We start from the raw sequence: 13752 nt of genomic DNA on the forward strand, positions 1-13752 counted from the left end.
AAGCCCTGTGGGATTGCCATAGGTCAGCTGTGGCGTGACAACAGTAACAACAACAAAATAACCCAAACAGGGTTCCTGAAAAGGGAACTGCAATTGGTCCCTAGACTCAAGGGGTCTGAACACATATTTTTTCTTCGCAGTATTCTTTGAAGAAGAAATTAAAGAGAAATTGTCCTCACCCCGGCTCATAAATTTTGCGTGCTAAAAATGTATTCTTTCCCTTGCAGTGTTCTTGATGTGATCCAAATCCTATTAGTTGTTGGACCAGTGGCTGTCTTTGCCACATCCTGTCTAAGGGGTGGTGGTGGTGGTGACATCTTAACTTTAACTGTAAGGACAATCATTATGATTATACTTATTCTGCACTGTTCTTTCTTCTGTGATGACCATTCCTCCCCCCACTGTTCTGTTTTCTGACAGTTTAAACCACTTGCTGCATTCTGTTATTAGTTACACAAAGGCCATCCTAAACAGAATCATTCCTTTCTAAGCCTGTTGACTTCAGTGGTGTTAGAAGGATGTCACTCTGCTTAGGATGACACTGACAGAGCAGACAGCCCTGTGAAGCTCTGACTGGAGAAGGGTGCCTCCCAGTGGTGGAGATAGGAAAGGAAAAGTTAGTCCCTCCCATCAGAACTTGATGAATTATCCTCCTTCCCTTCTCAGTTAGTCCAAGGCCTAATGCCGCTCATCTTCATATGTAATTGGTTAAACTGATACATTTGGGTGACTGATCAAAATAATTAATGGTTAAAATCACAGGCTAAAATGAGAAATTCATTTGTTATGAATACACAGTGCAACCTTCTATAGTGTTACTCCTTTTTTCTAAAGAGATTTTGTAAATTAACAAACAGAAAAACTTAAATTTAAAAACTACTAGTAATTAGGGAGTTTGCTATCCACTTATTAGTCCAACTGAGGTTTTGGATTTGGTTGGAGACAAAATGTGGTTAGTGGCAGCCACAGCTCTTCCCAGTTGAGACATTGCTGCAAACCAGGAAGGGAAAGGTATCAGGGCATGTGAGAAGAGGAGGGAGCAAGGAAGTCTGCAGAATATTCCCAGAGACCAGCCATGGCTAGGCTGTGAATTCTGAACTGAGTCAGGATTCAGATGGGAGAATATTACAACTCCTGGCCATTGGAGGTGCAGCAGCAAACAATTACAAGTAAATAAAATGTATCCTGTCATGCCTACTCGGTCTCTGTATTTGTAACCAGGGCTATTTTGGGGCAGGAACGCACAGGAACGGAGTTCCGGCTGGCTCCTGAGTTGGCCAAACCCAGCAGGAACTCATTAGCACAATAGGCCACACCCAACAGCAGAAACTAATTAGAATTGGCTACATTAGGGGTGTGTGGCCTAACATGCAAAGGAGTTCCTGCTACAAAAAAAGCCCTTGGTTTTGACAACAAGGTAAACAGAATAAGAAGCAAAAGGGGTGTGTGGCTGAATGACCATACTTCTGGTAACATGGGGGTGCGGCCTAATATGCTAATGTGCTGTGTTGCCAAGGGTGTGACCTAATATGCTAATGAGTGTCTGCTGTTGGGTGTGGCCTATTATGCTAATGAGCTCCTGCTGGGCTTTTTCTACAAAAAAAGCCCTGTTTGTAACTAACCAATTTTATTTAGGCTTATCAACTGCCTGGAGAAAAAAACATCCTATCACCTTAATAGAGGCTTAACAGGATGTTATTTACCAAATGAAGTTATTTACATTCATGCCATGAACATCTTCTTACCCCTTTCCACACATTAAGCCTCTATTAAAGGGACAGGGCATTTCTTTCCAGGCTTGCTGTCAACACTAGTCCTGTTACAAAAAGCACAGTTCATTGCCAGTGTTCTTCTCCAAAAGGAAGCTGAGCTGTGGAGTTCCACCTTTTGATAGGCTGCAAACCCATGCTTTGCTGCTGCTGTTTCAAGCTGGAGCTAAATTAGAGGCATGATTTGGCCTATGTGGCTATGGCTAAATGTCATCACTAGTTCAGCCCCAAACCACATCACCTTGGTTTTTTTTAGTAGCTGCTGTCTGAGACTTCTTTTTCAGGCTGCCTATTGCATCAGAGCAGGAAGAGGGGGCGGTGCAAACACTGTTGCTGGGATGTGACAGAGGACCAAATAAGGCCTTAGAAAGAGCTCTTGCTACTGTAAGCAGTATGGTGCATGTAGTAACAGAGGGTACTATGTCTGTGTTCTAGAAATGTCACTGCAGTGCCACTGGTAGGTGCATCTGCCTGGATATATTGCGTTGGATTGGCAGGATGGTCCATAGGATGAGCCACAATCCGGCCCAATTTGCATGGTTCCTTCTACTCACCCCCCCCCCCCCGTACCCCCCCCCAGTTTGGACTGTGGAATATATGAGCAGGGAAACTTGTAAAGTATGGTTGCAACTAAGCAGAAAGTTGCTGCAATTATGACAGAAGATAATGTATATATTGGCTCTTAGTTTAAATCCTTAAATTATTAATGTATTGTTCTCTGTAACAGAAAACTAGCAACTGGGCAGATTGTCTATTCTATGGCTAGTGCCTTGATTGCAGCTGATTGCTGTCCTGTTGCTGTGGATGAATGCATGAATTTGGATGAAATAATTCTGGGAGAGCTCTACTAATTTGATTTCTGCAAAATTTCTATATTACTCTGGAGTAGTACACTGGCAATGCATTTGTCCCTAATCTGCAAGGGATTTTTGTTCTTGCTTTGTGGCAGCATGACCAAACATTCTGTATTTTGGCTGCATTTGGACAGCACGACAAACAACAATTTATAAACTGGTTTTATCAAACCATGTCTAGCTGCAGTACTGGAATGCAGGTATTCCAATAACTCAGGATTTGTTGATTGGCACCAGATCAGAAATTTAAATTAGGGGTGTGGCTGATTTGTGCTAACTGTGGTTTGTTGGGTTATCTGAATTTGCAAACCACAGTAAGTTGAGTACACTGCTACTTGTTACCCACCTGGCCAAGTAGTATCCTTTCTGTTGGGAGATGAAAGAAAAACAGACTAACCAAAGTTTACACACACAAACCAGGTTTTTTTTTACAGATGTCTGGTAGACTAAACAGAGCTTGTTGCACAAAGTATAGTTTAAACAAACACATTTATTATAATTTCTGAATGCAGCCTTTTTAAAAATTATTTTTTATTATTTTCTCAAGGGAAAAAAGGTGGGATACAGAAGGGAAAAGGGGGAGGGGAGAAATATAGATTCAACAAGTTCGTTAAATATTATGTATTGTTATGTACAAGTAAAATCAAATGTATTACATAATTTAAATATAGAAGCAATAAAGTATCAATTTTACAGAATTTTGGGTTAGATTCTTTAAGGAATAAACAAACATTCTCTGAATGCAGCCTTTGTAGTTTGTGCAAGGAGTTTAAAGATATATTTTTGCACAATTTAATAAATTAAATGTATCTTGACCAAAATGAGATTTCTGCAAAAAGCAGAAGCATTTGATGCTATTTGATGGGGTAGCCTCATGGCCCTTCACATTTTTTTTTACCCTCCCCAGAGTCTGCTGATCAACCCTGTGCTGATGTGTCTTGTAACAGCTGCTGCAGTAGAAGCTTTAGTTGCCACTGGCTTTGCAACATTCTTACCCAAATTTATCGAAAATCAGTTTGGTTTTTCATCTAGTTATTCAGCTACTTTAGGAGGTAATGTATTTATTTATTTGTAACTGAAAGTATTCTTGTTGAATGTATGTATTAAATAACAGGATCAAGAATGCTAAGGCTGCAATCCTAGGGAACAAGTTGAATTGAAATTAGTGGAATTTACTCCTGAATAAACCTGCTTAGGCTCATGGAGGATGCATAAGGATCAGCTGAGAATTGAGCCAGGGCTCCTTACCAGCATGCTTGTGGTCCTTGAGATGAACCACTAAAGTGCGCACAGTACAGGAAATATGGGGCTCATCCTGACCTGGTGTGATTTTAAATGCATCCTGGTCAAGCCTGTGTAAGATTTAAAGCCGGGCCAGACTGGCCACTTATGCTGGGGAAATGTCCTAGTGGGCCACTGATCACAAGCCTCGTCAACTTTGCTAGCACCTCAGGCCACTTAGCCCAGCATCTTCAACAGCGAAGATGATAGGTGTTCGTAGGAAGCAATGGGTGGGCCAGTGATCATTGTTGGCAAATGCTGAACTGAGTGGCCCTGCAGCCTTGGCTTGTAGTGCCACAAGGGCCACTCAGCTTGCTTTGCTCCAGGACCATTTTATATTTCCCAGTCCATCCCTGACACTGGCCACTGATTGTCTGGCTCACAATTTGTTCAGGCATCTCTGCCTATCAACTTATCTGTTCCTTGTGTTGCCTTCCTACTGCTTCCCTTTATTCTTATTCCAGCCTGCATTGTCTTTTGTCAGAATTCTTGGCTTAGAGTCTGGCCTGCTACTGACTTTAATTCTGAGTTGATCCCTCTTGTTGATATGCCCTACCACTTGTGTTGACTCTGGGGATGCCAGCTTCCAGGTGGGACTGGAATTACAGCTCATCTCCAGACTACAGAGATCAGTTTGCTGTGAATTTACTTCCTTACATCTCATCACTACCAGCAATAATTTTCTGAATAAATCCTGTATGACTGACAAGATATTCAGGTTTGCTTGAACTTAAACTGGCCTGGTTTATCAATCAATGCAAAGTCTTTGTGGCCCCAGAAGTGAGGTGGGTGGCAACCAGAGACAGTAGTGGCACTTTGCTTATGGAATGTTCTTCCCCTGCAAGCTTGCCCAACACCTACACTGCTTTCTTTTAGGTGCCTGGCCAAAACATTTCTGTTCACCCATGCTTTTAATTAAGAGCTTGATCTTTTAACACTATTTTAGTCTGGTCTTTTTTATGGGCTATGTTTTAATGTCAGGCTTGGTTTTTATTACTAGATTTCAATATCTTTAAATGTTGTGTTCTTAATTACTTGTATTTTGTAAGCCACCTTGGGTAGGTTCCTGGAGAGGTGGCATAAAAATTTTCTAAATAAATACACTTATTTCACAGTGTCTCTCTGATGAGCTTGGTAAGAAGAACCACCAATTGATGTGTAAAATATAATCTGACCATGCTAAGAAAATGTGATCTGACTCTGCTTTGCTAGTAACAGGTTCTATGGTTCTTTTCTGATCAGAGTTTAAATACATGACAAGGAAGGATCTCCCTTTGTAGTGGTCATAAGCTAATCACTCAGCCTTCAATCCTTGCTGGGGTTCTTTTCTGATCAGAGTTTAAATACATGACAAGGAAGGATCTCCCTTTGTAGTGGTCATAAGCTAATCACTCAGCCTTCAATCCCTGCTGGGCAGTTTATAGTGAATGGATTCTTGCTAAAGTAGTACCTTACTAGGGTTGCCAGGTTCTACCTCTGATCTGGTCTTCGTTGGGATCTTCTGCCCTCAAAATGGGATCTTTTTGCTCTCAAAACCATTTTGTTGTTCAGTCCGGAGTTTGCTTAACTTTATGTTTGTTGCATTGATAACACTGTCTAACCATCTCATCTTTTGCCATCCCCTTCTTCTTTTACCTTCAGTCTTTCTCCGCATCAGTGTCTTCTCCAGTGAGTGCTCCCTTCTCATTTGATAGCTAAAATATTTGAGCTCCAGCTTCAGTATCTGGCCTTCCAGGGAACAGTCAGGGTTGATTTCTTTTAGGGTTGACTGATTTGATCTCCTTGCAGTCCAAGGGACTCTCAAGAGTCTTCTCCAGCACCATAATTCAAAAGCATCTATTCTTTGGCCCTCAGCCTTCCTTATGGTCCAGCTCTTGGCAGCCATACATGACTACTGGGAATACCATTGCTTGGACCATATGGACTTTTGTTGGCAGGGTGATGCCTTTACTTTTTATTATGCTGTCTAGGTTTGCCATAGCTTTCCTCCCAAGGAGCAGGCGTCTTTTGATTTCATAGCTGCAGTCACCGTCTGCAGTGATCTTGGATCCCAGGAATGTGAATTCTGTCACTGCTTCCATGGGGCTGGATGCCATGATCTTAGTTTTTTTGATGTTGAGTTTCAAGCCAACTTTAAGCCAACTTTTGTGCTCTCCTCTTTTAATCTCGGCAAGAGGCTCTTTAGGTCCTCTTCACTTTCTGCCATTAGAGTGGTATCATCTGAAGTTACTGTTGTTTTTCCCAGCAATCTTAATTACGGTTTGTGATTCATGGAGGCTGGCATTTCGCATGATGTACTCTGCATATAAATTAAATAAGCAAGGTGACAATATACATCCTTGTCGTACTCCTTTTCCTATGCTGAACCAATCAGTTGTTCCATATCTGTTGCTTCTTGACCCTTATACAGGTTTCTCAGGAGACATGTGAGGTGGTCTGGTACTCCCATCTCTTTAAGGACTTGCCATAGTTTGTTGTGATCCACACAATCAAAGGCTTTAGCATAGTCAATGAAGCAGAAGTAGATGTTTTTCTGGTACTCTCTTGCTTTCTCCATAATCCAGTGAATGTTGGCAGTTTGATCTGTAGTTCATCTACCTCTTCGAAATCCAGCTTGTACTTTTGGCAGTTCTCTATCGACGTACTGCTGAAGCCTAGCTTGTAGGATCTTGAGCATGATCTTAGTAGCATGTGAAATGAGTGCAATTGTGCGATAATTTGAACATTCCTTGGCATTGCCTTTCTTTGGGATTGGAATGTAAACTGACCTTTTCCAATCCTGTGGTCACTGTTGCGTTTTTCAGATTTTCTGGCATATTGAGTGTAGCTCTTTAACAGTATCATCTATTAAAACTTTGAATAGCTCAGCTGGGATACCATCACCACCGCTAGCTTTGTTGTTAGTAGTGCTTTCTAAGGCCCATTTGAACTTTGCACTCCAGGGTGTCTGACTTCACACTCCAGGGTGTCTGACTTGACGTCATGGTTGTCAAGGACATTGAGGTCCTTCTTGTATAGCTCTTCTGTGTATTCTTGTCATCTCTTCCTAATCTTTTCTGCTTCGGTTAGGTCCTTACTGTTTTTGTCCTTTATCATTGCCAGCTTTGCATGGAACATTCCCTTGATCTCTCTAATTTTCTTGAAGAGATCTCTAGTCCTTCCCATTCTATTGCTTTCCTCTATTACTTTGCATTGTTCATTCAGCAAAGCCTCCTTCCTCTCTCCTTGCTGTTCTCTGGAAATCTGCATTCAGTTGGGTAAATCTTTCCTTTTCACCTTTGCCTTTCGCTTTCCTTCTTTCTGCTATTTGTAAAGCCTCATCAGACAGCCACTTGGCTTTCTTGCATTTCTTTGGGATGGTGGTGATTGCTGCCTCCTGTACAATGTCACAAACCTCCATTCATATTTCTTCAGGCATTCTGTCTATCAAATCTGCCTGGATAGTGGTTAGATTCTTGAAGAGACATGTGAGGGATTTAATCCTGAAAGCAACTACTGGAGTACCCTTGAAAATGGGGGGCAATACCATTAGGATTCTAAAAGACATCCCATTTGAAATAAGACAAAAGAGGAAGAAATATAAAGATTTAATCTGCTCGATCTCCGACGCTTGTCCTGGTCAGCGGCTCTAGTTCCATACGGACACTCAGCAGCAGGATCGTCAGGGCGGAGGAGCGCCTCAATTCCCCAGCATCGCGCTGGTGAAGAGGTCGCCCCTCAAAAGCCCCATGGCTAGGAGCCTTTTGCCAAGGCTTTGGGGGGTGGCGGCGACCCGTCGCCCCCCTCCTATCCACTGGTGCGCAGATCACATCCCCGGGATGTCCGGGAGATGCGTCCACCAGCATGTCGCCATAAACCGGAAGTCTTGTGGTTGTAGCTCTTCATAGAACCGGTCCACTTCAGCCTCTTCTGCATCAGTGGTTGGGGCATAGACTTGGATTACTGTGATGTTGAATGGTTTGCCTTGGAATTGGACCGAAATCATTCGGTCCAAAGAGTAAATTATATCATCGGAGTGTTGACCCAACATAACTAGTAATAAATTGGCTAAGGTTATTCATAAGTGGATAACTTTTTAAATTATGTACTGGTAGCCACTCCCATGTTCTTTTGAGACGAATAAAGTCAGATCTTTATATTAGGACCAGCTAAGCTGCTGGAGTCTCCCTTGGGTGGGGGGGGGAAATCAGCATTATGACTATTTTTGTTGCTTGAAAGTCCTGAAGTTTAAGGTAACTTCCCCACTGGTTTCTGAGTATTTTCTTTTTTTAAGGTCTGATTTGTGTCCACTGACTTGTTTGCATACAGTAAATGGCAGAAGAGCATTGCTTGCACAAATGACATATGCCAATTAGACGATAAGCAGGTAAAGGAGCCCTTGATTGTATGTTTGCTATTGCTGGGTTTGTGATAGTGTCATTTCACTCTGTTTAGGTGCACAGCTGGCACCAGGCTTTGTTTCAGAAACCTGGCTCGTAAAAGCTTATGCCACAACAAACTGATCACTCTTTGGTTATTGTTTGTTATATAGTTGTGATTTAATTGGCAGGATGCTTTGGGCAAGGCTTATAAAGTAAGAAACAATTTTTGAAATTTACGTTTCAAATTCATCACTGTTGAGATTTTCTTTAACTGGTTTTTTTATTGTGCCTTGTTTTCCTCCAGGAGTCGTGCTTATCCCAGGAGCAGCTCTCGGCCAAATTATAAGTGGTACATTGGTTTCCAAGCTGAAATTGGATTGCAAAAATATAATCAAATTCATTGTCACTACATGTTCAATAGCATTGGCATTAAATTCAGTTTTTTTGTTTGCCAAATGTGGAAATGAACCTTTTGCAGGTGTATCTGAAACATATAATGGGTAAGCAGACCAGTGTTAACTGCTTTGTTAAGCAATGTCCAGAATAATAATCTTATTATTTTATATGTACCATTTCTGAAAGTGTAAAAAATGCTAAAACAATAAATATATCATAAAAAGTAAAGACATACAAGAATATTTAAAGAACAATGAAGCCAAATCAGTCAGAGCTTGTATCTGTTTCTGGAACGAGTCATGAGACATACAGTGAAATTCTAAGCGGTGTTACCCCCTTCTCAGTTCACTGAAGTAAATGGGTTTGCTTAGGATGGCACTGATAGAAGTAGTGTTTCTGGTCTATAAACATTCTAGTATCCAAAATGACAGTACCTGGAGAATATTTCACTGGCTAATCTTAAATGTTAGAGGGGAAGGATCATAAGGTACCCCCTGAGATCTCCAGGATTTGAAACTTCTAGAGCTTTAAAAGCAAAAAAAACAGCACTTTGAGTGGGCCTGAGAACAAGTTGGATACCAGTTAGATTATTTTAACAGGCATAATATGATCATGGCAGTGTTGTGAATTTGTTGAAACAACAGTGTCAGGTAGATGAATTACAGTAATCTAACGTATAAACCACCAAGATATGAATGGAGATGGCCAGGCCTCTGTCTTCCAGCCATGGAACTATTTTGTTTGAAATAATGAGAAATTCTGTAAATTGAGTTTGGGAAGCTGAATCTTCCTGGATGATGATTTGTCACTCCTAAAACATACAAAATCTAATTAAAAACCTGGCTAAAATGGTCATTATTTAATTATTTCAGATTACTCCCTTTGGGATAAAAGACATAGGAAGTTTTTTTTCCTTATACTGCCTAGAAAGCGCTATAAGAACTTTGCCACTTTGACAGTTGTTATTTAAAAGCACCTGTATCTCCATTCTTTTAAGATGAGATGCATGCTATTTTAAAACAATGTTTTGCTTCTCTTGACCAAGGCTTGCACAACAGAATTCCAGTGATCCAATCGGAAGTGATTTTGTAACTATCTGTGCTCCGTCCATCCTTCTATCCCTCCCTCCCTCCATCCTGATAGAGGCCTGTGTGACTCAAATGCTTACTTCCTTTTATAACTACATAAAGTATTTGGTCAACAGAACAAACCACCTTTACTTGTCCTCTTTTGTTTGGAAGAAATGCAGCAGCCATTGTGGAAGAGAATATGCTGTCCTTGGCATCACTGAAACCGTAATTTCTGTCCTATACATGTTTCCTGCAATTATGCATAGGATAATTTTATTAGTGGTATTGTTGTTATTATTTATTTATTTATTGGGATTTTTACCCCGCCCTCCCCGCAAAACGGGCTCAGGGCGGCTTACAAGGGGCAAAGCCCATATAAAACAGGATAAAAGCAATAAAAACATTATTTTTATTTACATGTATATTCCAACTTTCTTCCATCATGGAGCTCAAGGCAACTTACAGGAATTGACTAATCTCACTCCTGCTCAACTTCAATAAAAGTGCCTTCCAGCACTATAAAGATGTCCCTGTTCTTGTCAGAATCTTCTGCTAAAGTGATGTTTGAAAGTGCTATCAAGTTGCAGCTGACTTATGGCGATCACCAGGGCTATTTTTGGGCAGGAACGGAGTTCCGGTTGGCTCCCGAGTTGGCTACGCCCAGCAGGAACTCATTAGCATAATAGGCCACACCCAACAGCAGAAACTCATTAGGATTGGCTACGTTAGGGGTGTGTGGCCTAACATGCAAAGGAGTTCCTGCTACAAGAAAAGCCCTGGGTTTTGTCAACAAACAGGGTAAACAGAATAAGAAGCAAAAGGTGGGTGTGGCTGGATGACTACACTTCTGGTAACATGGGGGTGTGGCCTAATATGCCAATGAGCTGTGCTGTCAGGGGTGTGGCCTAATATGCTTATGAGTTTATGCTATTGGGTGTGGTCTATTATGCTAATGAGTTTCTGCTGGACTTTTTCTACAAAAAGAGCCCTGATCACATAGAGTTTTCTAGGCAAGAGATGAACTGAGGTGGTTTGCCATTGCCTGCCTCTGTGTAACAACCCTGTACTACCCTGTTGGTCTCCCATCCAAGTACTAATCAGAGGTGACTCTGCTTAGCTTTCGAGATCTGATGAGACTGGACTAGCCTGGGCCATCCAGGTCAGGGTTCTGCTAAGTATCTTCACATTATTCATACATCTCAGAGATGGCCTAAGAGATTCTGGTGCCTGAGGTACATGCCATCACGTAGATATATGGTATAATAAACAATATAACTACAGTTTGCTGCCTATAGTTGGTATCTCTAAATTTGCTGCCTAAGGTGGGCAGTCTGAACAATATCTTACTGCCTGCCCTACTTGGATCCATTGTTGTCCAGTGGGCATAGTTAATCTTTTAGCTACTTTCCCTGCTTTGAGAAGATTTTAACTAATAAGGGGATACAAAATAATAATGAACAATGTATTCTGTCTTAAATGGACTTCTGTAGAAGTTGAATGTGAGTCTTCTGAGGCTCAGCTTAATGGAAGATGGGTAATAATAACATAGCCCACATTGGATTTGAATTGCCTTTTTGCCGTTATCAGCATTGTGCAGTTAAATCTTGAGGGTGCTGAACTGTTGATCTTTAAATATGTGCTTAATTTTTTTAATACCTAGCTTAAATTTTTATGGACCTCAAAAGAAAAAGAAAAAACTAATAAAAACATTTTTCTCTCACATCCTGAAAGTAACCACTAATGTTGGATGCTGAGAGAAAGTAATGGAAAACAACATTTCAGGTGGTTTTTTTCTTCTTCACATTTCTATGCTCAGAACAACCTTTTTTTTTTGGTAATGTTCATATACTCCTACAGGAACTGTGGAATAACTGAATCAGGCAATGGAATGAACTGAGTAGTCTAAGGTGCTAGGTTAGGGTTGCCAGGTCTGGGTTGGAAAATACCTGGAGACTTTGGGGGTGGAGCCCGGAGAGGATGGGGTTTGGGGAGAGTCCACCCTTCAAAGCAGCCATTTTCTCTAAGGGAGCTGATCTCTGTCAGCTGTAGATCAGTTGTAAAAGTGGGAGATCCCCAGGCCCCACCTGGAGGCTGGCAACCCTATGCTAGGTGGGTTTAAAAAGTGCTGAGGTGAGAAAGACCTCTGAAGTTATGGAAAGCTGCTGCCAGTCAAAGCACAGATTAATAGTCAAGAAAGACCAATGGTCACAGCTTCTTAATTTTACATGAAATACTACAAATAGTTTGGTAGCACCAGAACAATTAGAATTAAAATTGGGGTTGAATTTTTGAATGTCTGATATTAACAATGAAGGAATGTGGCAGAATGGGCCTGCTCTGGCCTGCAGGCCCTATTCCACTCTGCCTTCCAATGTTTTCCTAACACTTGTATAGGCTTTTCTCTCTCTCTCCGGTAACTCGCCGCCACCACCTGACCTTTGTAGAAATTGCCCGCTGGGAGGGTCAGGACTCCCAGCTTCCCTTCCAAGTTCTGAGGCCTGGCCTCTGTGTTTCCTGCTGCCCAGCACTTGGTCACCACAGGGACAGTTTACTGCCTTGTGCTCTTCTGGAGGAATAGCCACTTGCCAACTGCCTGCCTCCCCCCTGGCGCGCCTTTTAAAATAGCATGTCTGAGATGGTGGACATCTATGTGGTACATAGATAAAATAGCATGTCTGAGATGGTGGACATCTATGTGGTACAGAGAACCACTGCCAGTATCTTAAGTTATAAAGTATTTTTTAAAGAAAATGTTCGCAAGCATACTTTTAGCACAGCACCAGATTGAGCAAGGGATCCAAAAGAAATGGGTAAAATGCAAATCCTCTGTCCCTCTCTCTATACATACCCTGTCAGTTGTTAAGATTTAGGACAGGCTCTTTAGCTTAGGAGTTACAAATTTCAACAGAGTTACCATTACTTTACAGCTCAGACCAGTTCTTCAGGTGAGCACGTGGTCAATGGCTGCCTTCTCAGTTAACAGTTCTGTCTGCTCTCATGGATCCAGCACCTAAGGAAAAGAGACCTTCCTCCTGGCTCCCCTGAGTTTTATCTTCTCCCTTTCCCCTCCCACTGACCTGGTCAGGCCAGATCAAGGAAGCTTTTCCTGAAGCTTCCAGAATTCTCCTTCCTGCTCCCTCTCTAGTAGTTTATTCCTCCAAATCTCTGTTCTCTTCTAGAAGAAGGGGGAGAGCTTGACCCACCCATTATCTCTCCTGCCAGATCTATTAACATTTGTACGAGAGTAAGCTGGAACACAATTGGACTGCCTCCCTCCCCCCTTCCTGCCTGTTCTCTGCCCAGAGAGAAGAAGAAAAAAAACTTTTAAAACTCAAGAGTGGAGATTTTGCTCATTTTAAACCTCCAAAGGAAAAATACGTTTCTTCACAGACCAAATTGACACACACGGCAAACCTAAACAGATTTTCACCCTTCTAACCCTATTCTTATGGATTTAGAAGGATGCAACTCTGCTTAGGGTTGCACTGTTTTTCATTTACTTTCTTGCTTTCTCTTTATAAATAAATATCTTTGTAAATAAGACATTATTTACATTCTGTCATCTATATTCTATGGCATATATAAATATTGAACATGTAATTTATAATCATTAATGCTTTGGAATAGGTTCTAATGGAATATTTTAAAACGTCATTTAATTTTTGCTTTTCTGTTTCAGGACAGGCACGTTATCCAACTTAACTGCACCATGTAATGAGAACTGCCGCTGCTTACGTTCAGTTTATTTACCAGTTTGTGGAACAGATGAAGTCCAGTATTTTTCTCCATGTTATGCAGGATGCAGCTCTGTTTCTAATCAAAAGAGTGGAAAGGTAGTTTCATGCACTAAGAACGCAAAACTTCTCATGTGCCTCTGGGGTTTAAAAGTGTTGATGAAAATTCTGTTCTGACAATAACTATAACTACAGATTTAATCTGATTCCACCAGAGAGGTGGTAAGAGAGTTAAACCTCCTTCCTCCACTCCTGTGATCTACCCTGACCACTTCCATTCTCTTCTG

At 41.4% G+C, this 13752-nt stretch overlaps 1 protein-coding gene across 1 annotated transcript in view; it reads left to right on the forward strand.

The window, feature by feature from the left end:
• The window catches only part of SLCO4C1 (solute carrier organic anion transporter family member 4C1), a 47922-nt gene that overhangs the window by 25874 nt on the left and 8296 nt on the right, over nucleotides 1–13752 (forward strand). The window contains exons 7-9 of the mRNA XM_015418966.1: nucleotides 3531–3675; nucleotides 8570–8765; nucleotides 13411–13564. Of these exons, the coding sequence (XP_015274452.1) occupies nucleotides 3531–3675; nucleotides 8570–8765; nucleotides 13411–13564 (495 nt within the window). The remainder of the gene's footprint in view (nucleotides 1–3530; nucleotides 3676–8569; nucleotides 8766–13410; nucleotides 13565–13752) is intronic.

This window comes from Gekko japonicus, unplaced genomic scaffold (genome assembly GCF_001447785.1).
Source record: "Gekko japonicus isolate JY-2015 unplaced genomic scaffold, Gekko_japonicus_V1.1 scaffold2915, whole genome shotgun sequence".
NCBI lineage: Eukaryota > Metazoa > Chordata > Lepidosauria > Squamata > Gekkonidae > Gekko > Gekko japonicus.